The sequence below is a fragment of the Panthera tigris genome, chromosome A1 (genome assembly GCF_018350195.1).
Source record: "Panthera tigris isolate Pti1 chromosome A1, P.tigris_Pti1_mat1.1, whole genome shotgun sequence".
Taxonomy (NCBI): Eukaryota; Metazoa; Chordata; class Mammalia; order Carnivora; family Felidae; genus Panthera; species Panthera tigris.
This window is the reverse complement of record NC_056660.1, coordinates 191,906,826-191,932,262: the sequence shown is the minus strand read 5'-3', so window position 1 is coordinate 191,932,262 and position 25,437 is coordinate 191,906,826. Positions and strand designations below refer to the sequence as shown.

The window sequence follows — 25,437 nt, the reverse complement described above, 5'->3', positions numbered from 1 at the left end:
CTCTGATGGGAACAGTTCTGTGAGCGCTGACCAGCCCTCCTCCCCAGATGGACATTAAGTTCACCTGCTAATTTGGGGCTCCTGGTCTTCAGCTGAGTGCTTACTGTGTGCCAGGCTCAGTACTAAGTGGTTTGTACTTGTGTCTCCGTAGTAATTCACAGCCACCCTGTGAGGTGGGGATCGTATGATCCACATTTTGCACACGCAGACCCTGAGGCTGGAGAGGTGAAGTGACTTGGCAGAGATCATGCAGCTAGTGAGTGGTAGGGCTGGGAGCTCTCCTGAGATGAGTGGGCCCCAGGTCCTCCCCACCCCATTCTGCCATTTCTCTGGTCCCTGCCCCCAGAGACCTTGCCCATCAGTCAGGCAGCAGAAGGGAATTGGCCTTGGACCTGACCCTGTCACCTGCCATTTTTCAAATTACGCCAATTACGTATCTGTTCATGCAGAAGCCTGTCTAGTGGCACTTCATGCTATGAAGCCTTGTAAATGGTTAGCGTTGATTGGGGAAAGCTCGAGTTGAGTGGCAGAGACACTGGCAGGCATGTGAATGTGGGCTGACCAAATGCAGTAAGGTGATGGGGAGCCCTGAGCCCTGCCAAGTGCCTGAACACAGCCACCAAGTGACAGCTGTGCTGCCATTTAGTGTTTTCTTGCTGGATTTCAGAGGACCAAACTCCCATAGGAGCTGCTTAGGAGATTTTATTTACGTTTTTGGGCTTAAGAAAGCTTTGGTCACATCAAAGTCTTGCGTCGGGACATAAAAAATTTCACTCAGGTAGGCAAAATGTAAACTTGTTTTAAAAAAGGGGGATTTCCCGGGCACCTGGGTGGCTGAGTTGGTTAAGCGTCTAACTCTTGATTTTAGCTCAGGTCATGATCTCCCAGTTCATGAGTTTGAGCCCGGCATTGGGCTCTGAGCTGGCAGTATAGAGCCTGCTTGGGATTTTCTCTCTCTCTCTTCCTCTCTCTCTCAAAATAAATTAATAAACATTAAAATATATTTTTAAATGGGATTTTCTGTCTCGAGCTCTGTCATCTGAAAGCAACACTTGGATGCAGGGACCCTCACCGGCTCTGACCTCCCCCTCTCCTCTCTGATCACTCCCTGAGCCCAGGCCTGTTTAGCTCTGGGTAACGGTGATGGCCGTGGGGGCTCGACACTTACGGAGGAGGTGTTCTTCCAAATGTATTGTTTATGTCAGAGCCTCAGCTTTCCCAGGAACTTTTTGTTTGTTTGTTTGTTTTCTGCTGTTGGTTATGGCTTTTATCTCTGTGGCCTTGGTGTTTTTGTTTGGGTTTTTTTTGAGAGTGGTGGTGGTGGTCGAGGGAGGGAGGCAGGGGTTGTGAGTGAAGAAAACAATGATACCACCACTGCTGCTCCCCGAGATTTATTTAAATATCATCCCACCACATTTGATTTATTCATTCACCAGGTCCCTGGCAAAAGGTTCTTACAGGGGAAGCCCTCTCCACCTCACCCAGAGGAGTAGGACAATCTCCTGTTCACCCTTCTGGACCACGCTCAGGGAAGCTATCTCTAACCCCCATTGTCTTGTCCTCAGGCAAGATAGCGAGGAGCCTTAACCTCCTTTCACCCCCCTCCCAAAATAACCCAGCTCACGCATAGCGCCCACCCCAGCATTTCCATGTCGACTTTCCTACTCAACTGTAAGTTCCCTGAGGCTGTGGACCATGTCTTAGTTACCCCTGCATCCCTGGCACCCCACACCATGCCAGGCTCATAGCGACATCATTAAATGCCTGTTGCATTAATGAACAGATATACAAGAGCACCTTGGAGGACTTGAATCAAGCCCTCCCGGTGCTATGTATTCTCGTCTCTCATTCTCTTCTATAGTGTCAGGACACCGTGGGTCAGGATGTGTCACAAAGTGTGTTGCACACGGGTTGTTCTGTTACTGACAACTCCTAAAGCCCCCGTGCTCGTGAATGACTTATTTTATGCTACAAGTGGAAGCGAACGTATGGTTCTTCTTTGTCTTACTTTGCCTCCGCCCTCTCAAAAATGGGTCCTAAGCAATGATTAAGGCGTTAACACTCCTTGGGAGGAGCAAGCCCAAGACAGTGAGGGTGAGGGTAAAAAGGGAGAAGGAGCCAGAAACAAGAGGCAGTTACAGCAGAGGCTTCCACCACGCAGGAAGCTCCCTCGTGGGCAGGCAAGTACTCTCAGTGGGAATAGGGGGGCCCCTCCGTAGGTTGCAGGGAGGAACAGCATCAGGGAGTAGTCCTTGCACATGGACCAGAGGAGGGGAGATTTCTCTACCTGGCATGCCCTCTTCTACTTCCCATTGGCTAAAGTCCAGACTCACTCCCAGCCCCTTAGTGGCCACACAGAGAGCCAGATTCCGTTCCCTATCGTGATTTATGTTTCCTAAGTCTCCATGTGACCCAGTATGGATGGGGTGCCCTCAGCCTCACCCTCAGAGAAAACACACAGCTTTGTGTCTAGTATCTCCTTATCATAATGACAGTCACACATTTGCTGGGCCCTGGATGGGAGAGAAAACGATGGTATTACGGCTCGTGGAGCTCGCGGCACAGGCGTGGTGCGGGACCCCCGGTATATCCCTGTGACCCTGTCCCTGTATGAACGCCTCCAATCGTGGGTGCTGTCATCTGTACTTCTGTACTCCACGTCCTCCTGAGAAGTTAGGCATTGTTGTTGCTGGCCTACTTCTCATCTCCCTGACCAGATGGTCAAGTTATGGTACTGGTAGTAGATTGTGCCAAATTAGGACATGCGTGATAGAGTTGGATCCTCCTAAAGATGCATTGGGCGCAGACAGTCTCTCCAGTGCTCCGTAGGGCTAGGAAGCAATACAGATGAAGGGTCTGAGACAGGTGTCTGCCCTCACAGGGCACAGAGTCCGACCTGCCTGTCCACTCTCAGCCCCCAGCACCCCCCTCTTTCCTCACACGCTTCCCTCCACAGCCATTTGTACTTCTGTTTCTCTGCCTCTTCACATTCCTCGTCAGCCTCCGAGGCCCAAATGGGTCAGGTCTTTCACCTCCGAGAAGGCTTCTCTGATGCACCAGCCCAGGCTGGTCTCCCTCTCCTGGGGTCATGCAGCTTGGGGGCACGCCTGCAAAGTGGACGCTCACTGTTTGGTCGGTATGGTTTCAGGCCTGGCACTTGCCTCTGCTGCTGGAGAGTGAGCAGTTGAAGGTCAAGGGCACTGGGAGGGGAGGGGGATGCCTTGAAAGCTTGCTGGTTCTGTGAGCACTTGCTAAAAGTGATGTGTTTGAGGCAATAGCCACTACTGTGTATCAAAGAATCGATCTTTTGGTGTCCTAACTCTCTGATACCTCTCTACTCCTCCCAGCATGAATAACTTGGTTTGCTGTCCTTTGGCAGATAAGGCAACTGAAATGCAGGTGTTTCGTGACAGACATGTCACCCTGACTCCAGACACTATCCCTCATTTCTGTTCTCACTGTAACCCAGCGAACTCAGCTATGTGGTAGTAGCCACATTTCAGGGATCAGGAAATCGAGGCCCAGGAAGAAGAAATAAGTGGTTTAAGGTCATACAGCAAGTCTGAGGCCAGACTCACTCAGCCCTGGAACCCAGGTCCATACCAAGGACCACTCCCACCCCACAGATCTTTCTGGGTCGCAGACCTAGCACCTTACTGCCACCCTCAGATGTTTGGCCACAAGACTCAGAGCCTTCGTTTCCTGGAAGCCTCTGTTCTAATGTTTAGAACGGGAATGGATCCTGAAGTTGAATTCATTTCTTCTTTCTATGGCATCACAAAGGTGTCTCCAGCTTAAGCTTAAGAAGATTAAGTCTGCATTTACAGACCTGCCAACTAGGCCATCCCCCTCCCTCGAATATGCCGGAGGCCGTCAGCTACACACGTCTGAGATGCTGCCAGGTTCAACTGGAGACTCCCCCATGCTGCACAGATGACCCCTCAAGTTTTATGTCTTACCATCTACACGTGACAGGAAATACATAGGGAACCCTTGAAAACTGAAGGAGCTGATGCTTATTTCAGGGTGGACCGGAATGCTGGGAGGCCTCGTTGGTGTGGGAGGAGAAAGGGCCTGGGGGAGGAATCTGAGGCGGCGAACGTGGGGCAGACAGAGGGAGCGTCTGCCCATTGAAAAACCTGTGTCCTCATGCCCGTCTGTCACAGGCCCTGCCTCTCTCCAGAGCATCATCTAACCATCTGTGGAATGAGGAGAATGGCCTACCTCTGTGATTTTCTGTTTTTTTGTTTCCTTTTTTCAATAGTGAAAACTTTTTTCAAAAGCAGTCTTGCCCAAGAGCCCGATGGGGAAAATAATTTAAAGTATAGCCTCCCGCCAACCCTCCAAAGATGGGAGGAGAATCTGGCTTTCGGTACAGGGCCCCAGTGTGTATGGGTGAAAAACAGTGGCCTCTGTGGTTGCTAAGCTCTCGGGCTTGCAGTGAAGAACGGTCAAGCTGTGGGCTCCCAAAGAGAAGCTTCACAGGCTCAGCTCTAAAGGACCTTGGGTCCTGAGGGACCGATTACTGTGCCTTACACCAGTGTTTCTCCACTGGGGTTCAGTGGATCCAAGAGTTAGGGAGTTTTTTAATTGGCCTTTTCATTTTGATTTTTAATCTTTTAAAAAATTATTTTAGCAACTATAAAGATGCTACTCTTTGCAGTGAAAATTCGCACTTGGAGGACAGTGAAACCTTGGCTGATCTGGGGCACCTGAGTGGCTGGTCCGACTTCAGCTCAGGTCGTGATCTCACGGTTTGTGAGTTCGAGCCCCGTGTCAGGCTCTGTGCTGACAGCTCAGAGTCTGGAGCCTCCTTCAGATTCTGTGTCTCCCTCTCCCTTTCGGCCCCTCCTGCACTTGTGCTGTCTCTCTCTCTCTCATAAATAAATAAATAACTTAAAACAAATTTTTTTTTAATTAAAAAAAAAAAAAGAAAGAAACCTTGGCTGATCTGGCTGATATTTCTCAAGTAAATTCCTGGGTGTGTTTATGGAGGCGCCCACAGTAGTTTGTTTCTTTTAAAGTACTGTTCATGACTTCAACTTGAGAAACTTTGGCTCAGTGCATCCCAGAGAAGCTGCCCATTAAGCACATTTTGAGGAGGAAGAGGGTGTGCTGTGCAGAGCTGCCTGAAGAGGGCAGTATGCAGAGATGATTGCAGAGACGAGTGCAGGGAAAGAAAGGTGACAAATTGGTAGGTACAGCTGAGCCCATTCCTATTAAATATAGAACCATGCAAAACATCTGTAAACATACATATTTTTTTAAATGCTTGAAAGCATAAAATTTAGTAGTGGTTTGGGTAGTAGAATTACAGGTGGCTTTTATTGTCTTTTTTCTGATCCATTAAACTCCTTTGGTTTAGAGAACTCCATTTGGTAAATTACTCCTCCTTTGCTCTAGGTCATAAATTTCTGGCTTTGAAGAGTTTTATGTTCCTTTCAAGGTGCTGGATACAGCCCCACAGACCTGCTTACTAGGCCTTCAAAATAATTTTAAAATATGATTGAATTGTCAGTAGTTGGAAGTTGGGAGAATTCCCATAAAACTCTGGTACTGTGGTCCTCCTGATATCATCTCTGGGCCCGCAGCCCCAGTTGGGTTTGTTGGTTTCCATCTGGCTCATTTCATACACATCTGTCAGCTGCCTGGCCCCGGAAGCATGTCAGTCCCCATTCTGCTCTTCATCCTAGGACCCTTGAGGCATCCCATAGGGTCTGCTCCCCCTATGAACTGAGGACTTAGGGGTGATGACTGAGTTGAGAGAGAAGGCTTTGAGACCCTGTTTGCACTGTGCTTTAATTACATAAGATGAATGGAGTGGGGAGGAATGGTTAGGGGAGCTTCCCCTGACTACATCCTCATTAATTGCTGAATATTGGACCCAAAGCATCTGTGAGGTGTTGGTGCCTCTACCTAGCAGTTCATATTTCTGAAAAGACCAGATAGGAGCAGTCTTTACCATTTCTCTTGCTGAATAAAACGCAGGGAGCACTGGGAAGGAATTCTGTTGAGGGCAACTGGGTTTCCCTCTCTGGCCTCGATTACGTGAAAGAAATGGAATGTGAAGTGTTCTTTATGGGGGGAACTGTGCCTACAAAACGTGAATTGGGGAGGTAGGGTTTCCCTGGGAGCTTCAAGGCTGATGCCATTCTTCCTGGCTTGGTGTAACATTGACAATGATAATAACTGTGGCCGACAGTATTGATGCTCAGTCTGTCCTCAGACACTGGGCTTGCCGAACACTCCGCATACATCATCTCATTTCATTCCAGCACCCTAAGAAAGGAGGGCCTATGTTATCCCCATTTTTCAGATGAGGAAACTGAGGCTTACAGAAATTTACTGTGGAAAAGCTAGGCGTTTGACCTCAGTCGGCCAGACTTTGGAGCCATGCTCTTAGCCGCTGTGCTGTGCACCCTCTCCTGTCTTGTGTGCCTCTCCTGCCCTTTCATTTTTACTAGTGACAATGAGAATGATGTTCCCACTCTGCATCTTTTTAATGTTTATTTGTTTATTTATTTTGAGAGAGAGAGTGAGCACAGGTGCATGGGCGGGGGCAGGGCAGAGAGAGAGAGAGAGAGAGAGAGAGATTGAGAGAGAGAGAGAGAGAGAGAGAGAGAGAATCCCAAGCAGGCTCTGAGTTGTCGATATAGAGCCCAACACAGGACTCGGTCTCACAAACTGTGATGTCATGACCTCAGCCAAAATCAGGAGTCGGATGCTTAACAGTCTGAGCCACCCAGGTGCCCCCCCCCCCGACTCAGCATCTTTAAGCACCCTTATACAAACATGCTGCCTGGAAGGCAGGAAAGGGATTACCACCCCATTTAACAAGGAGGTGAGGAACCGAGGCCCAGAGAGGGAAAGGGGACCTTTGTAGTGTCACATAGCTAGCCCTAATTCTAGCTCTGCGGAGCATTCCCGGGACATTCTCCCCCACCGATCGTGGCCATGCCCCACCACCACAGCCACGGTCCTCCAGAACTTGTTTTCACAGACGTCTGCCTCATTGGATGTGCAGTTGTCAGAGCTGGGCACCCCCCACCCCCGTTTTCCGCCTTTGTGCATATGAGCCTTGCCACAGGAGCCATATTAATCATTCCAAGTTGAAGGTTACCAAGAAAAATATGCCAGAGTGTGACAGGCCATTAGTATTTGTGTTGTAAGGAAACCAGTAATCATCTTAATTGGTGCACACTTGGGAGCAGAGCGGGGCTCCATTCTGAAGGGTTGTCTCCTCCTTCATATACCATTAACGCATTAAAAGCCACAGTAAAAGCACCTTTCTAACCACCCTCGTCCACAGAGGCAGCTTTTACCAAGGAACTGCATCTGGCCCCTGAAACTCTGGGCCCTCCAGGCTGGGCAAACCTTCTTCACTCACAGTGGCTGGGCCAGAGTGTTTGACCCTAGGAGCGATTTGAGAGGTCAGAGCAGCAGCCCTGCCTTTGGCCCCAGCAAATTTATGCTCCATGCTGTGGTTTTGACGGTGACCAGATTTGTCTCCTAAAACAGGTGGCCTGGAGACCAGGAGCAGGCCTAGGGGAGGAGAGCCTAGTATGCCGACCCCATCCCCTTCTTCCCAGTCCCTATTCCGAATCCTAACAGGGCTCTGGGTTTTGTTTTGTTTTTTTAATTTTTTTTTTTTAGATTTATTTATTTTTGATAGAGACAGAGCACAAGTGGAGGAGGGGCAGAGAGAGAAGGAGACACAGAATCCGAAGCAGGCTCCAGGTTCCGAGCTGTCAGTACAGAGCCCCACATGGGGCTCAAACTCACAAACCATGAGATTATGACCTGAGCTGAAGTTGACGCTTAACCGCTTAACCGACTGAGCCACCCAGGCGCCCCTGGGGTTTTGTTGTTGTTTTCAAACATTTACTTCCATGTAGGAAACATGCCCATCCTATCCTGTATCCACCCCTCACCAGAGATTCTTGAAGAGCAGGGCCTGGCCTCCTCTTTGAGAGTCTTCCTTTTGTGTAACACCCCGAGCCAAGATTTTGTCCAGCTCTACTTTATCTAGTTTACAATATGAAAACAGCTATTCTTTGAAATAACTATTTTATTATGATATCAAATATGCCACTTAAAATATCTCTCTCCTCATTCCAGCCACCTTCCTTCCTGAGATTCTCACCATTCTAAACAGAAACTGCCGGGGTGGGGGGACTAAAACTTGGGAATTCTACTTTGGAGAGCAACTTGGGAGGATCAAAAAATTGTAATGTGCATATTGTAAAATCTAAGAGCTCCATTTCTTGGTGTCTATCCTAGAGAAATAGTCACCATGCATGCGGTGAGGCACATATAAGGTTGCTCACCACAGCACTGTTTATAATCCTGCTGAATTAGAAATGATCTAAGTGCCTATCAATGGAGCATATATCAATGGGACATATCCCTAATATGGAATATGATGCAGCCATTAAAAGGGACTGGATCTAAATGACACGGACAGAGCTCTAAGATGTATTATAAAGTAAAAAGCAAGCTGTATAACCATTTATGTAAACACACACACCAAACAATGATGTTTTTGATACATATGCCTTCGTGTGTACAAACACATAGAAAAAGGCACGGATACATATACTCCGAATTCCTAACAGTGGTGATTTACTGAGTAAGCCCCATGGAGTAAGCCAAGACCAAAGATCTCTTTTATTTGTAGGATTTTTTGTTTTAACAAGGAGAATATGTGTATTATTTCTCATTTAATTAAAAATAATACTGTCCTGAAGGAAAGGAGGTAGTTTGTTTACTTCATTTCCTGCAAGGTTTTAGAGATTTAGCATGTTCCCTTTCTAGACAGGGTGGGGAGGATTTGTGTCTTAATCCTTTGTAGGCTGAATTTTTGTTTCTTAGCAAAGCCTCTGTTGGATGCCCATACGTTCTTAAGTGGATTTTAATTAGAAGAAATTATGAATTACCTTTTAATTCAGAAGAAATCATGAATTACTTTTAATTAGAAGAAAGCGTGAATTACTTCTTCATTGTTTATTAAAGATTTATCATGGTGAGAAGACATGAGGTCTGTCTAGTTCCCTGGATACTCAACTGCTTCGGGGCTGTGTTTCTATTTCCTTGGGTCGCTCTCTCCACCTGAATGTCCTTCCCCACGTTGCCACCCTGATGATTCCAGGGAAACTCTGCTTGGGAGACCCTGCTCCCCTTGGTCTCCTCCCCAGAGTAAATGTGTTCCTAACGAACTGCCATTAATCATTGCTCATGCTTCCCCTGGTAAAGGTGTGCAAAGTCTGGAGTCAGACCACCCCTTACCCCTAGGTCAAGTTCCTGCTCTGCTCCTTACCGGCAGGATAGAGGACCATCCAGCTCTCCAAGCCTCAGTTTTCTCATCCCTAAGATGGAGAGGGCATCCCACCTCAAGGATCCTTGTGAGCATTAAATGGGATGATGTTGGTAGAATGCTGAGCACCGTGTCTGGCACAGAATCACTCTCACTATGTGGCAGCTGTTCGTGTCATTCTTACAGCAGAAATACCTTCCTCAGTAGACCAGGGGCCTGAGTTCGGTTCTCTTGGTTTGTGAACACCTTGCACTGTCCCTATCCAACATGAGGCTCAGTTAAATGTCACTTCGCACTGAACTGTGCAGTAAGGGATATGGAAGGATGACCATCTGGATCATGGGGATGTTCTACTAAAGGGACAGAAAAGCCGCAACAGACCACAAAGTATTAAAAGAGGCCACTCTGACAGTGGTTTTCATTGATTTTTGCATATCTGATTTTCAGTGATTTTCAAAATGAGCACATTTTACTTCTCTAATTTTTATTTTTATTATTTTTTTAATATGAAATTTATTGCCAAATTGGTTTCCATACAACACCCAGTGCTCATCCCAACAGGTGCCCTCCTCAATACCCATCACCCTCCCACCCCCCATAAACCCTCAGTTTGTTCCCAGTTTTTAGGAGTCTCTTATGTTTTGGCTCCCTCCCTCTCTAACCATTTTTTTTCCCTTCCCCTCCCCCATGGTCTTCTGTTAAGTTTCTCAGGATCCACATAGGAGTGAAAACATACAGAATCTGTCCTTCTCTGTATGACTTATTTCACTTAGCATAACACTCTCCAGTTCCATCCACGTTGCTACAAAAGGCCATATTTCATTCTTTCTCATTGCCGCGTAGTATTCCATTGTGTATATAAATTACAAAAAAAAAAAACTTCTCTAATTTTTAAATGCCCCACTCCCAAGAGGGAAGATGTGGTAACCCACAGGAATGGGGTGGCAAAGGAGGGATAGCCAGGCACTGTGACAGAACCTAATAGAGAAGGTGCTGAGGAGGCAGGGGGCATTGCTGGCATGCCTAGGTTTTACCACCTGATTTCTGGGTCATGCCATTCAGCTATGGCTCTGCCTCTCAGACAGCCACCTGGGCCCTGCATGGGAACAAGATGCCTCCCCAGGGGGCCGTGGCAGTGGGCATCGGAGGGGTGTGTGTGTTTGAGCACGAGTTAACAAATCAGACTACATGGGCATTGAGTGACTCATGGACAACCAGAGGACTGGAAAAATCTTCTGTGTGGCACCGGTGTATGTTCAGAACGCACGAAACTCCCAGGCTGCATTGCCTCACACGGACCCACGTTGTGAGTTCCCTGGGAGGCAGCATTCCATGTGCTTTCTGGCCCTTGACAAATAAAGCAAATACAACATTGAGAAGTAAACTTTGCTCACAGCTGGGGCAAGGAGAAAATTACAGGGGTAGATGAAATAGGCTAGCCCTCATGAAAAGAAAAGCATGTTCTCTACGCAAATTACTAAGTGCCTATCAGGAGTCCTCACGTTAAAGGCTTAGGTCCTCAGAACTGGATTTTCACCATTTTAGAGCTGGCTGTATGGACAGGCATATCATCTTGTAACCGTAGAATCACACAATCCTAGTGCTTGGCAGGGCCTTCAAGGCCATGTATTCTTTCTCCAACATTTGAGTCTTTTCTCTGGTTTGTATAAGTTCAGCATCTCATCAAATTCTTCCCGTGGTGGACAACTCACTGATGAGCCATCCCTTCCTGGGAAGCTCTCACTGTTAGAACATTCTTTCTTTATGTTGAGCTGAACTGCAACTCTGAAAATTTTGTTTCCCGGTTCTGGTCCTTTCTTCTGAAGGCACACAGCCTGGTGTCAGAGACAGGGCATGAGCTACAGAGTCAGAGAGCCTGGTTGTTGACTTCTACATGTACTGTTCAGTGAAAAAAAAAAACAAAACAGGTTTCAGGAAAAATAAAAAAGCTCAAAAACTTTAGACACTGGATGAGAAGTACACCAAGCTGTTGAGTGGCCATTGCTGGTGGATGAGACAAGACTGGCTTGTCATTCAGATGTTCCTTTCCTTCATGATGGTTCAGAGAGGTTTTTTTGCAGGGGCGCCTGGGTGGCTCAATCAGTTAAGTGTCTGACTCTTGATCTTAGCTCAGGTCGTGATCTCACTTGTGAGACTGAGTCAGACTCCACGCTGACAGCTCAGAGGCTGCTTGGGATTCTCTCTCTTCCACTCTCTCTGCTCCTCCCCAACTTGCATACATGCGCATGCACTCTCTCTCAAAATAAATAAAATAAAAGGTTTTTTACAACAAGTGTATCACATTTAGAATCACAAAAAGTAGTAAAGATTTTTCCACTTTTGAAAGAAAAAGAAGAAATATCCAGAACACTTTATATCCAAAAATGGAGTCCCCTGTGTCTGTTGTGTTTCTTTCCCTGCAGGCTGTATGAATCTTTGGGGTATGCCCTAACAGGATTCAGTGCAAGTGTCTGCCCACGAGAAATGGCCTTAAACATTAACCATAAAAACCAGTGACTGCTTTAGGTCCTGCCTGCTCTGCCCCAGGGCCTTTGCATTCGCCACTCTCTGTGCAGAAGCTTATAATCAGTTTGTGTTTTATATTGCCGGGTGGTCACATCTGCAATGCCGCCATCTCACAAACAGACATGGATGTGATAGGCAGAGATATACCCTTTGGTAAGTGGGGAGTGATGTGTGAGTGGGAACTTCATGTGTGGTCAGTTCATTGATAAACATCCTGCTGTGAAGATGACTTTTGCTTCCTGATGTTACCTCCTATGTTTAGAAACTCACAAGTGAATACCTGGATGACAGGGACTCCCAGATATGCTTGACATCTTCCCATGGGTGACCTGTTGAGTCCTCTGGAAGCATGCTTTGTGTATAGACTTAAAAAAAATAAAGGCAGCAAACAACAAGGAAAGTATACCAAGTCAGGATGGTTCACCAGATGTCTGTCAGCCCCTGCCAAATTGCAGGTGTTGTGAGGCACGGGGAATACGTCAGTCTTGGTCCTGCCCTCAAGAAGCGTGGTGCCGGGCAGAAAGACACAAGTCCTGACCAAAACATGCAGGGAATGCAAAGAGAGCTGGGGTCAGAGCACGCACTGTACTTGGTGAGCCTCAGAGGAGAACACCATTTACACAGATGGTAATCCAGGAGCACTGTGAGCTGAGCACCTAGGGAAAAATAGGATTCTCTGAGACAGAGAAGCAGAGAAGGATGCTCTGAGCTGAGAGATTTGCAAGAGTAAAGGAGTGAAGGCAAGAAATTACTCAAGTGGTGTCTGCAGAGAAAGGATCAGTGCCGGGTTGAGACAGGAGATCGGAGTGGAAACGTGGGCTTTGGACGTTGCCAAGAGGTCTGGGACGTCACCAGGTAACATCAGTAGGCCTGTGCTATACCAACAGGGTGGATGGGATGAGAGACGAAGGATTAGAGACCAGAAGGCCTGTGTACCCAGATTAATTTCTGATGTGGGAGTTCATGTAAATCGCTGAAGATCCCACGGTTCCTGTGCTGGCACTAACCAGGGAGGAGGCAGGGAGGGAAGAGGCGGGATGAGAAGTCTGCAGGACTCTGCAACGCAGAGACTTCCAGAGAGCCCGGGTTGGGTTGGGGAATTCGGGGAAGAGGGGCGGCAATATTTAAGAGGGGTGGTAAGGAACGCTCTGACACATGTTCAACTTTCTCTTCCTGTGCACTGAGCAGGAAAATCTCCCCCAGGAGAATACTTTTGCCCTTTAACAAATATGAAACTGACAGGCTGACGCTGTTGTGAAGTGGAAGAATTTTTTTTTTCTTTTATATTAACTTAAATGATAGGCATGGAAGCGTGCGCCCTATGTGAAACACATGTTGCTCTCCAACACCTGACAACCTGACATAATTTAAGAGCAGCTACCAAGAGCCCATGGCCCTCAAACTGCCCATGAATCTGCTTCCCTGGATGGGCTCCAACTGGGTGAAAACCTGGGGTGGGCCAAGTCCAAGGGACCCAACCTTCTCTTCTCATTTGTACCCAATTGGTGGGGAGTCGCTTTCAGAAAACAGGGGAGGCTGTAATTAACTTGACTGTGGTGTTTTCTGGAGTGTTTTTATTCGTCATCTGATTATTAAACAGATTTATGGCCCTGCCCACCCGCTGAAAAAGAAGCAAGGCATTTAGTTGAAATTAAAAGTGCAGATAAGGCTGCCTGTTTAGATAATAGCATCTCTTTTTTAATAGATTACTCATCTTCTGCGAAATCGGGGAGAGGAGTTAATTTGTGTGATGAAGTGCTTTCTATTTCTGGGAGCTAGCTGGTGGATGTGATTGCTTGAGGAAGGAGCATAATTCATTCTTAAAATCACCAAAGGCATGTTCAAGCCACACACCTATGCCCCGAGGAGTCAGGTGATTTGTAATGTGATGTCGAAGAACCAAGAGGCTTGTGGTTTCAAAGCAAATATTTGGGGAAGGTGTACAATTTGTCTTTAGGGTGGAGGTCTGCTTCCCGTTCGTCCTCCGAAAGGTGCCAGAGCGATAAACTTCACTTGTTCCTCTAAGCCATCTGACCAGGCGGCCACTGATTAAAAGGGACGGTGAAGACAGACGGACTTGGGCTTGAGTTCCAGAGAAGTCACTACTAGCTAGGTGACCATGGGCAGTAGCAGACCCTCTGTGGGTCTGTTTCCACATCTGTAAAGTAGGGGTAACCCTGGGGGGTGGTGGTGAAGGATGTGTGTGGGACGGAGCCAGCCAAGTGCCCAGCCGTTGTATGCCCAACTTGGCTGTCCTCGGCTTCTGGCTTCTGCTCCAGGGACTCACTCTGTTTCCACCCTGGATGGAGGGCCCCCTGAAAGAATCCATGTGTGCACAGGTGTCAGGGAGGACTTCCGGCTTTACGGAACACTTGTTGGGAGAGGCAGAGAAGGAGTTTTACATCACATCCTCCATAGCAACCCACTTACAGCTCTCCCCAGACATTCCTGTTCTCCCAGGGCCTCTGGGACACATAACACCCAGCCTTACTGGTTCCCTGTCTTCCTCCCTCAGTTTTCCCCCTAGAAACGTATTTTGTTACTGGAACGTGCCCATGAGCATTTCACGCAACCTTCTCTTCCTCTGTCTCCTCTCCTCTTGCCGACTACCACTCAGCACAGCTTACAGACACATGCAGTGTTCTCTCCCAGGTGAACTCTCTCCCCTCCCCAGGTATGTGCTGACTTTTCCAGGAATACCTGTTTATCAAGGGAAGATCGTGCTTTGTTGGGGTTGGAACTCCGCTAGAAGTTGTTCACTGTTTTAGCAAATTACCTCGCCAACAAGGGTGCTGCTCTCGGTACCTGGGGTGCCAGACCACATACCTGCACTGACCTGTTAGGTGCACTGAAATGTAAACCAGTATAGGACACTCTTAAGTACAAGCATTTGGCTACTTCTCTGTCTTCTTGTAGTCAGCCCAAGCATTTACATATTGAAACACAAGTTATTCTATTATTGTTCCTATATACAACAGTTGGGGCATTACGTATAATGTTATGGCTAATGCAGGCTATATTACTTATGAATTTTATTTTAGGATATTAAAGGGGACCATACAAGATAACTGTAACTTCAAAGTGGGTGGGGCGCCTGGGTGGCTCAGTTGGTTAAGCGTCGGACTCTCGATTTCGGTTCAGGTCACGATCTCACAGTTCGTGGGATGGAGCCCTGTGTCAGGCTCTGTGCTGACAGCGTGGAGCCTGCTTCGGATCTTCTCTCTTCCTCTCTCTCCCTTTCTCTCTGCCCTTCCCCTGCTTGTTCTCTCTCTCTCTCTCTCTCTCTCTCTCTCTCTCTCTCTCTCAAAATAAATTAAAAAAAAAAAAGATAACTAACTTAAAGGGACATTGAGTAGGATAGGGTGGAAACCACTGATTCAAAAGGTGAGTCAGCCAGATGTTGAAGCTATGTTGGCTTTTGACAAAGAGTTCGGGCCCAGTTCCCTCAGATCTATTGTGTCCTTCTGTATTTTCCAGCTGCAGAGATGTTAGGGTCCACACTTGCTAAAGCCCCAATACACATGTTTTCCTATCAGCTCTTATGGTGAGAGGAAGGATACCTAAAATATGTTCTTTGAAATCTTTGGCCAGAGAAAAGTGGCCACTTGGGAGTAATAACTTTTTCTACCCTTGTGGTGGTCCAGAAATCTCAAATCAACTTGTAGGAGTTCTAGTGATGGCCTCCTGAGGTAGGCAATGCAGTATCAGTCCTATTTATAGAACTGGACCTTGGGTACATTTTCTCAGAATCTTGGCTGTCGTAACAATAACAACAATGGATACTGGGCAGGGAGCACTGGACTCTGGTCGGGGGCCATGGCTGAGGACTTCAGGATCAAGTGAGGCATCTTTTTTAACATTAGAGGTTCCAGACTGTACCCACCAGGGTTTTTCAAATTGTACTAGATGGAAGGTCATGAAATCAGTTTCAGGGATCATGACCAGCTTTTGAACAAAAGTGAAATCCGAGAGGCCAGAATAGGAATATGTGTATATGTGTGCGTGTGTGTGTGTGTGTGTGTGTATGTATACATATATATATATATATATATATACACACATATATATATACATATATATATACACACATATATATACATATATATATACACACACGTATATATATAGGTGCATCACACCTTGTATTTCGGTTATATGTATGTGTACCAGGTCAAGATGTAAAATGTATTCTTTTTATGGGTCACAGTCAAAAGATTTGAAAGCCACTGTTCCCAGGCATACAGAATGTCTGTGAAAAACAGTTCCCCCAGGGATTCTTAGGGTTAAGGTTTGAGGCCCCTTGCTGTCTACCTATCGGGAGGAACATTTATTTGTCAGATCTCTCACTTGAGGCAAGAGGAGGGTTGTGCAGGTGAAGGAGAGGCCAGGCCACGTGAGTCTGAGGAAGAGGAGGGAGAGCACCTGAGCCCCTACCCATCGCTTTCATAGTGTCACTGAGGCCAGCAAATAGTCTTGCATTCCTTGGAGAACTTCAGTTTTTCTGTTATTCTAGCAGGAAAACTGAGCTTCTATTCTCATCATTCAGAAATCCTAACATGATTGTGATGGCCTAGATTCATTTCCCTCGGCTCACCTTCTGCAGTAGAAGTTAGATTGGTGTTTTTCTCGAACGCTAACTTGTATAGGCGTCACTCGGAGAGCTCATTAAAATCCAGGTCACTGGGTGCCCCCTCATCTGATTCAGGAGGTTTGGGGTAAGGCCTCAGAATTGGCAACTCTAATAAGCTCCTGGGTGATGCCAATGTAACTGGTCTGGGGTCCACACTTTGTAAACCACCGTGATAGATCAGCAGAAAAGAGTGTGCCCAGCATCATTCCCGGCACCCAGCAGGGGTGCAGCACACGCCTTCTTGATGAAACTGAACTGAGTTCTGTCCGCCGAAATGCCTTCGCTAAGGTGCAGCTGGTTCGCTGCTTCCAACAGTGCACAAATGGCTGGTGGACATTCAATAATTGTGTGCTTGATGTGGGTGAATTGTATGGGATGTGAATTGTGTCTCAATAAAGCTATTATCAAGAAGAAGAGGAGGGCAGGAAGGAGGAAGGGGAAAAAGAAATGGCTGGTTTTTTAAAACCAGCTATCAAGAGTGTCTGTTATACCTTAGACTGTCTTAGGAGAGGACCCCCATCAAAAGAGAATGACACAGGGCTTTGAGCTGAACTCTGAGGCCTCTTCAGCTCTGCCACTCTAAAGTTCCTCCCAGAACTCAGAGCCAGAACACGTATTCTCTCCTGAAGGACTGGTCTGTTTTCCTTTTCCAAGTGGCGAATGATGCTTTAATGCCTGTTAATGCCTGTGCATTTCACCTGCGAAAAGCCACATCCCGGTGCAACCACGCCTTTCCTTCCCAGCCTCTCTGTTTAATTTTCCTGCTATTTATATTCACCTGACTATAAGTTTTGTCAGCAAGTGAAAGCCCTTGACATCCCAGGGGATGGGAGACAGGATTGAGGTTGTGGGATTGGAAGCGTACCCACCAGGCAGAATGGGGAGACCGGGGGCATCGAGGGGGTGATGTAGTTTCATAGTTAATTATGTCAGAAACACTCGGTGTGACTTCTGCCTGTCACCTACTAGCTGTTTGGACCCAGATTCGTGTAAAACTTTTCTAAGCCTCAGTTACCCTGTCTAAGGTTGTTAACAGTGCCTACCGAGTAGGGTTGTTGTGGGGATGAAATGAGACAATGCGTATAAATAACAGCACTTAACACTGGGCCTAGATGCACACTGTGAGCACATGACAGAAATCATGACAATGACGATAAGGGTCCACCTCATCTTAGCAGTTTTCCTTTGGCTAGAAACACCTGAGTGTCACAACAGGACAAAGGTGACATTTCTAACTGCTTTGTTGCCCACCCTCCTCCAAATAGATTGGCGTTGCCTTAGAATACACGGTCTAAGACTTAGGAGTAAGTCAATCCTGGAAACAGATGAGCTATGACACTTTAAAAGCCGGAAGCCCAGTGGAGCTGAGACATGACGAGACCCAGAACACCTACAGCTCCCAGAAGCCAGTCCGGATGTGTGGAGGGCAGCCTCTCCCGCCACAGCCTCTGCATTATTAACAACCCCAGAGGCCAGAGAACCAAGTGACAGGGACGATGCTGATTTGTCTGGTTTGTAACTTGTTCCCTACTTCCCTTCTCCTCTTCCTCCTCTTCCCTTGAGGGCCTGTCCCCGGGGCCCTCTCCTGCGTGCTCTGGGCCCCGCCAGAGTGTGGGACACAAGAGTCTCTTTATTTTTCGTGCTTCTCAGCAGGTGTCTCTGCAAGCTTTGATGGCACCAGCAGTTGAAACTCAGGTATTCTACTTGGGAACTGATCTGATTGCACACAGCGCTGGAGTAAAGATCCCTGAACAAACCGAACTGGATTTGAGTCCTGTCTAAACCACTTACTTTGCTGGCTGTGTTAACCTTGGACCAGAAACAACATCATCTGAACTTGACTTCCCTCATCTTGAAATGAGGATGATGAACCGTGACCTGCTTCCTTCACAGGGGAATCAGATCAAATCAAATCAAACCAAATGAAAGGATGGTGGAGGGAGGTGTGTGGGTTCAGCAGGGATTCGCAGACACCTCTGGCTCCGCGTGAGGCATGTGGGGTACACGGGCAAGCAGAGCAGTCACGGGGCCCACCCTCCTGGAGCTTAAAGTGGGCGGGAGACGAGTAACTCCACGAATGCAGAACGATGGATGACCTCAGCTGAGGGGCATGAAGAACGTGTCCCAGGGCTCTGCTACAGTCTGCCCCAGGGACCAGCTGCGGTCTGAGAGGTCATCAGAAAGGCTTTTGTGACGAGTTGAAGTTTGAGCTGAGAGCTGAAGGATGCGCAGGAGTTCACTGTGGAGGGATGGGAGGAGCTCGGGAACTTGGCAACCCAGGTGGAAAGGCCAGCTTGGACAGGCAGCCTGAGGCAGAAGGGGCCATCTTGGGGCCCTTTGGACACCTGAAGGAAGACGGCATGTTGGGGGGCAGCAAGGAGGGGACAAGCCAGGCACACACAGCCCTGTCACCCCCGGTAAGGATTTTGGACCCTCTTCCAAGAGCCATAGGAAGCCGTTGAAGGGTTTAAGCAAGGCACTGGAAGGGTGACGAGAGGCAGTTTACTTCTCTTTTCAGACACCCCCTGAACTGCATGCCGGCTAGACTAAAGGGGGACAGAGCGGAGCAGGGACAGCAACCATGGCCACTGTACTTGCCCCTAAATTGTACAATGCTCCAGACACAGGACAGCAGTGGCCTGGACCGGGGCCATATTCTTGCAGTGTCACCGTTACAATGCCCGGGTGAAAACCTCACCCTTCTGTCTTAGTGTCCTAGGGCTGCCTTAACAAGGTACCACACACTAGCGGGCTCAAAACAAAACAACACAAACGAAATAAGTTTATTCTCTTGCAGTTCTAGAAGCTGGAAGTCCAAAATCAAGGGGTCAGCTGGGCCATGCCCCCTCAGAAGGCTCTACCTAATGATCCTTCCTTGCCCCTTGCAGGCTTCTGGTGTTGCTGGCAATCCTCAGTGTTTCTTAGAGTGTTTCTGTGTCCATTATCACATGGCCTTCTCCTCGTGCATCCAAATTTCTGTCTTATAAAGGACACCGGTCATTGCATGAGGGCCCACCCTTAATTTGATGACATCTTCAGAGACCCTGTGTCCAACGAGGGTCACATTCACAGATATTAGGGGCTAGGACATCAACATATCTTCTGGGGGGACTCCGTTCAACCTGGAGAAGCTCCTCTGATGCCGTTGCTCCCTGGGCTACAGCCCAGCAGGGAGAACCATCCACAGAGACCTAACTCCCTTGAGACTGGATAAGATGGAGAGGCTCCATTTCTTTTAAGTTTATTTATTTTTGAGAGAGAAAGAGAATGAGCAGGGGAGGGGCAGAGAAAGAGGGAGAGAGAGAATCCGCGCTGGCAGCACGAGGCCCGACGGGGGAGGCTTGACGCGGGGCTCTATCTCACAAACCATGAAATCGTGACCTGAGCTGAAATCGGGAGTCAGATACTTAATCGACTGAGCTACCCAGGTGCCCCAGGAGAGGCTCCCTTTCAACACAGGAGCCAGGAAGCCTGCAGCCCCCCAGGGAAGCCTGTGTGTGCGTGCGTGCATGCGTGTGTGTTCAGCATGACACATACAAGTATTTAGGGGTGACCCAGGAAGCACAGGCCCTGGTTCTGGTCCTCACTCAGACCTCACTGGCTGAGAGACTCGGGGCAAGACTTTCTCTTCCCTGGGCCTGTCTCCTCTCTAGTAATGCCGGAAATGATACCTGTCCCACCCTCCTTGTAGTGGCTTTCAGAGGAGTCCAGCAAGGCCATCAACAAGTATTTCCTGAGAAGATGCTGTGTGCCTGACCTTGAGAGAACTCGGTGGGAGTGTTCTCGGGAAAGGGCCAGTGGGAGCTGTCCTGTCCTCCCATGTTAATTCCCCAGCTTTTCTCATCCAGCAGCAGGATGGTTAAGAGCACAGACTCCAGTAGCTCCCAGGGGCAGGAGCAGAGATGAAACTAGAGTGTCCAGGAATTGATAATTCCCGAAGCTGGGTGATGGGTCGATGGGCGTCGGGGGGGGGGGGGGGAGGTCCTTTATTCTATTCTACTGTTAATATGTTTGAAATGATTCCTAATTAAAAAAAAAAAATGTAACAAAGAAGACTACAGCCTCTGGAGCCACACTGCCTGGATTTAAATCCAAGACCTGCTGCTTACTAACTGTGTGGACCTGGGGCGAGTTACTTAACTTCTCTGTGTCCCAGTTTCCTCTTCAGTTAAACAGGGATACTAATGGTGAGCTGCCCCAGGGAGTGTTTGTGAAGATTAGATGAGTAAACGCGCATGAGGCCCTTGGGCTAGTGCCTGTACGGCTGAGTTCTCAACACACAGTTACAATGCCTTACAGAAACCAGGCACCAGAGAACGATGTGTGACGGAGCTCGAGTCATCAGGGGCACCTTCACAGAACCACACAGTCAGCCTTGCGGTTCCCCTCGGTCATACCTGCTGCTTGGCTTTGCCTCAATTTGGGTTTCCTGCAAACTGCGGCAGGATATGAGTGCAAGTAGTTGTTTGGGGAGGAGACTTCAAGAAACACCAGCAAGAGAGTGAGGCAGTGAGAATGGGAACAGATGGCCTGTGATGGCACCAGAGCGGGCAGCTGTGCACGATCCCATGGGTGGCCCTGGGATCCAGCACAGAGCAGGCGCTCGGGGCTATCCCACCCGAGGGGGCGCAGAGTCCGGGGCAGAGGCAGGTGCCAGCAAGCTGGTAGCCGTGAGAACAGATGCTGAGGGGGTGTGGACGGGGCACACAGAATCCACCTGTGAGCTCTCTTAACGGCTCTTCTGACACCTGCTTAAAGCCTTGCCGTGACGGGGCTTCCCTTCAGAACGAACCTCACTCCAAGCTGGATGGCCCTGACTTACCATTAAATGAGGGGTAATAAGGGCAAAAGCACTTCAGTATTGGTTTTCAGTCAGAGCAGCCCCTGGAATAGGAGTGGTGAGTGTGTGCCATTAGGACTGCTGCCTCCCTGCTGCTTCAGGGGATACCTCTCTTCTCAGTCCTGGCACTTTTTTGTTGTTTGTTTATTTTTGAGAGACAGAGAGAGCATGAGCAGGGGAGGGGCAGAGAGAGAGGGAGACAAAGAATCCGAAGCAGGCTCCAGGCTCCGAGCTGTCAGGACAGAGCCCGACGCGGGGCTTGAACTCACGGACTGTGTGATCATGACCGGAGCCGAAGTCGGACACTTAACCGACTGAGCCACCCAGGTGCCCCTCAGTCCTGGCATTTTTATGCTGAGCCAGAATATAGCCTCAGAGCCTTTCTGAATATAGTTTTAGGTATCCATTACAACCCATTAGCTTAGGCACTTCAGTGAAGCCTGTTTTCCATCCCTGCCCTAGTGCTTATGAAGCTGGGGGAACTCCCAGGGTGGAAGACGCCGTGTTGCTGTATGATTCTGGGCAAGAACACATTTAACTTCTCTGGCCCTCCCCCATCCCCCTCTGGCTGGATCGAAGGGCCTGAGAGCAGTGAGGCAGAGGTGGAGTTTGTTCGGTACAGTAGGAAGAGCCTGCTCTTTAACAGTCAGGCTGGGTTGTAGACCTTGGCTTCATCATTTATGAACTGTGTTCCTTGGGCAGGCTCCATTTCCCGCTCTGAGCTTCGTGGTATCGTCTGTAAAATGGGGTCGTAATACCCCATCTGTGGTGTCATTGTAGGTGTCAGAGATTACGTGTATGAAGCAGGGAGCTCCACGTGTGGGCAGGGGCTCAGTAATTGTCCCTTAGAATTGTCATCATCATGACCATCATCATCTTCATCCAAATCCTCTTCCAGCTCTCCAATTCTGTGACTTCAGGGAACGTGCTCATCCAAGAAGACAGTGTGGTAAGAGAAGGCAACAGCCCTGATTTTGTGTAAATGCATTTCCTGGTAAGGACAGGAGGCACATAATTGCCCCTAAATAATTGCTCCGACTTTACCACAAGCTGTCAAAAGGCCCTAATTGGTCGATCTGTAATGACTGCGGCCATCTGCGTGCGGGGTGATTTAGCGACGGGGCTCTGCCCGAGCCGGGCCCTCGATGATTAGAGCCAGCCGGGGTGATATTTCACCCTCTGATGGGAGTAGTGGTATGTGGGTGAAGGAAATTATCTCATCCTTGTTTTAATGACCTACCAGTTGAACCCAGCCAAGAGGCAGCGGTGGTCACAGACAATGACTATGGATTTTTCTTCTTTTTTTTTTTTAAAGATAGTGTTCCTGCCCGAACAGCAGCATATCTGGAGCATGATCATGCCTCTTGCTATCTTGTTTCACTGCCCAAGAAAGTCTCTTTTGGAAAGATTTAGTCCCTCAATTAGGGCAAATTGATTTCTGCTTTCTACAGAGTCACTGTTCCAAAGAGAAGTGGTAAAGGGCAGGAGGCGCCATATTAATCTTGGCAGGCAAGCGGGAAGGCGGCCCGGAGTATTTTTCAGCCTTCCAGCCTCGGCTTGTACATGTGGAGATCATCTTTTCTCTGTATATCTTTTAATTGCTCTGACCTCCAAGATGCCAGGGGATACAACACAAAACACACTTCAGGTGGTGGAAGTTTCTGGAGACTTCTGTCGAGCCACTGGAGCAGTGTCCTGTGCAAAAGTGGTTTTAAGTGGCACCTGAGATGATCTCAGTTGGTTCAGAGACTTTGCATTAGGCCGCATCGAATCATGTGGAGAGTTTTTCTCTTTCCAACTCCCGTCTGTGTCTTCTGGTTACCTCGGATGGAGAGCCTCGGTTGGTTTCCCATGTCTCCTTTCTTGACAGAGAAGCAGACCGTGAGCTCCCAGTGTGGGAGGGAGGGGCAGGAAGATCTGCCTAAAATTGAGTCACATTGTTTTATTTTTATTTGTTTCGGTTTTTCATTAACTCTTGATTCCATTTGGTATCAATTTTCCATTTATGATGTTTATTTCCCTTTAGAGTAAATGTAATTCAGTAATTTTTTTTAATTTAAAAAGGTGAGTTGATTTAAAAAAAAAACAGATTAGAGTGGGATAGAACTGGCAAAAAAAAAAAAAAAAGTCGGAGCATATGACTGTAAGAGCTTGGGGAAACATAAAAAGGGGGAAACATCATGTCTCTATACAAAACCTCTCAATTTACTGCCTATACAACCACAGGCGAGTTTCTTAGCTTCTGTGAACATCCGTTTTCTCACCTGTCAGGTGGGAAGAAGCATGATGTAGAGTATGATTTTATGAACCAAGCGAGATAAAATGTGTGCAGCTCCTTTGCAAATTATAATCTGCTTTAGGTGACAGTGAAAGTGAAACATTTCTGTACGGAGTTAGAAAAATAAAAGGGTCATTGGGCTCTGAACCAGGCAGCCAGGGGACCCTGGTTTGGAACCCAGCCCTGCTGTTAAGTATATGTCAAAGGTGAGTCCTTCCCTTCTCTGGACCTCAGCTTTCTGTCTACAAAATAAAGAAACTGAACTACTCTAGCGGTTTCCAGGCCTGGCTGTGCATCAGAATCTCTTGTGGGTCAAGTGAAACTGAAAACGCTGGATGCTACCCCAGGCTTAGCAGGTCACAGTCCCCTGGGATGATGCCCAATGCAGCTGCATTTATAGCCGGCTCACCAGGTGATCCGAATGTGCTCCCTGATTTAGGAGGGCCCTTCCAGCTCTAAGCCCGGATGCAGTGAATTCAGAGCAGCCTGGGTTAGGAAAGGGGGTCACCTGGTAGCTCTGGTCATGTGCTGACTGGGCTTCCATGAAGCCTGGGTCCTGGGCCCTAGAAGACCCGGTCCAAACCGTGATTCAGGGATAGCACCAAGGCCCAGAAGAAATCAAGGATGGGCCCACTGTGCCAGACATGAGAGCCCTGTTCTCCTGATTTTCAGTTCAATTTTCCCAGCTGAGACAGAGTATTATTTTGGCTGTTGATGAGCTGCAAATGATCATACACTGAGTTATTTTTTGTGTCTGGTTTCTTTGGTTCAACATAGTAATTTTGAATCATCCATGTGGTTGGGTACACTAAAATTTGCACCTTTTGTTGCTGAGTAGGGAATCTATTGTATGACTCTACCACGATTCATTTGTCCCTTCACCTGTTGCTGACATTTAGGTTGTTTCTAGTTGGTACTATTATGAATAAAACCACTGTGAAACATTTCATTGTTTTTCCAGGTTTATGTTTCTGTTTCTCTTGGGTAAATACCTACAAGTGGAATTGCTGGACATAGGACAGTTGCCTCTTTACCTTTGTAAGAAGCAGCTTTTTAAAGTGGTTGTACACTTTGTATTCCTTCCAGCAAGGAATGAGTTACAATTGCCCACCTCTTCCCCAGTACCTGATATTGTTCCTGTCTTTACTTTTTGCCATTCTGGGGAATGTAGTTTTTAATTTTGTTCTGTTTTGTTGATGGTTAGCATTTTTTTTTTCTTTTTAAATTTTTATTTAAATTCTAATTAGTTGGGGCACCTGGTGCCTCAGCCGGTTAAGTGTCTGACTCTTGATTTCAGCTTAGGTCATGCCACAGCTCTAAAGTCAAGCCCCACATCGAGCTCCATGCTGAACGTGCAGCCTGCTTCCTCTGCCCCTCTCCCACTTGCATGCACGTGTTTTCTCTCTCTCTTTCTCAAATAAAAATAAATAAGTAATTTTAAAAATAAACATAGGGGCGCCTGGGTGGCTCAGTAAGTTAAGCGTCCAACTTCAGCTTGGGTCACCATCTCGTGGTCTGTGGGTTTGAGCCCTGCATCAGGCTCTGTGCTGACAGGTCGGAGCCTGGAGTTTGCTTCGGATTCTGTGTCTCCCTCTCTCTCTGCCCCTCCCCCACTCACTCTGTCTCTATCTCTCAAAAATGAATAAATGTTTAAAAAATTTAATAAAAATAAATAAATTCTAGATAACATACAGTGCAATATTGGTTTCAGGAGCAGAATTTAGTGACTCATACAACACTCAGTGCTCATCATAACAAGTGCCCTCCTTAATGCCCATCACCTATCTAACCCATCCCCTACCTCCCTGCCTTCACCAACCTTCAGTTTGTTCTCTGTCTTTAAGAGTCTC

General features: G+C 47.7%; 1 protein-coding gene across 2 annotated transcripts in view; it reads left to right on the top strand.

Annotated features, from left to right (window-relative positions):
• Positions 1–25,437, top strand: part of GALNT10 (polypeptide N-acetylgalactosaminyltransferase 10) — a 221,672-nt gene that overhangs the window by 137,496 nt on the left and 58,739 nt on the right. The window contains exon 5 of one of the 2 annotated variants that reach the window (XM_042993828.1): positions 22,208–22,258. The exons of the other annotated variant lie outside the window; for it this stretch is intronic. Coding sequence (XP_042849762.1) covers positions 22,208–22,258 — 51 coding nt within the window. The remainder of the gene's footprint in view (positions 1–22,207; positions 22,259–25,437) is intronic. 2 annotated transcript variants of the gene reach the window in all.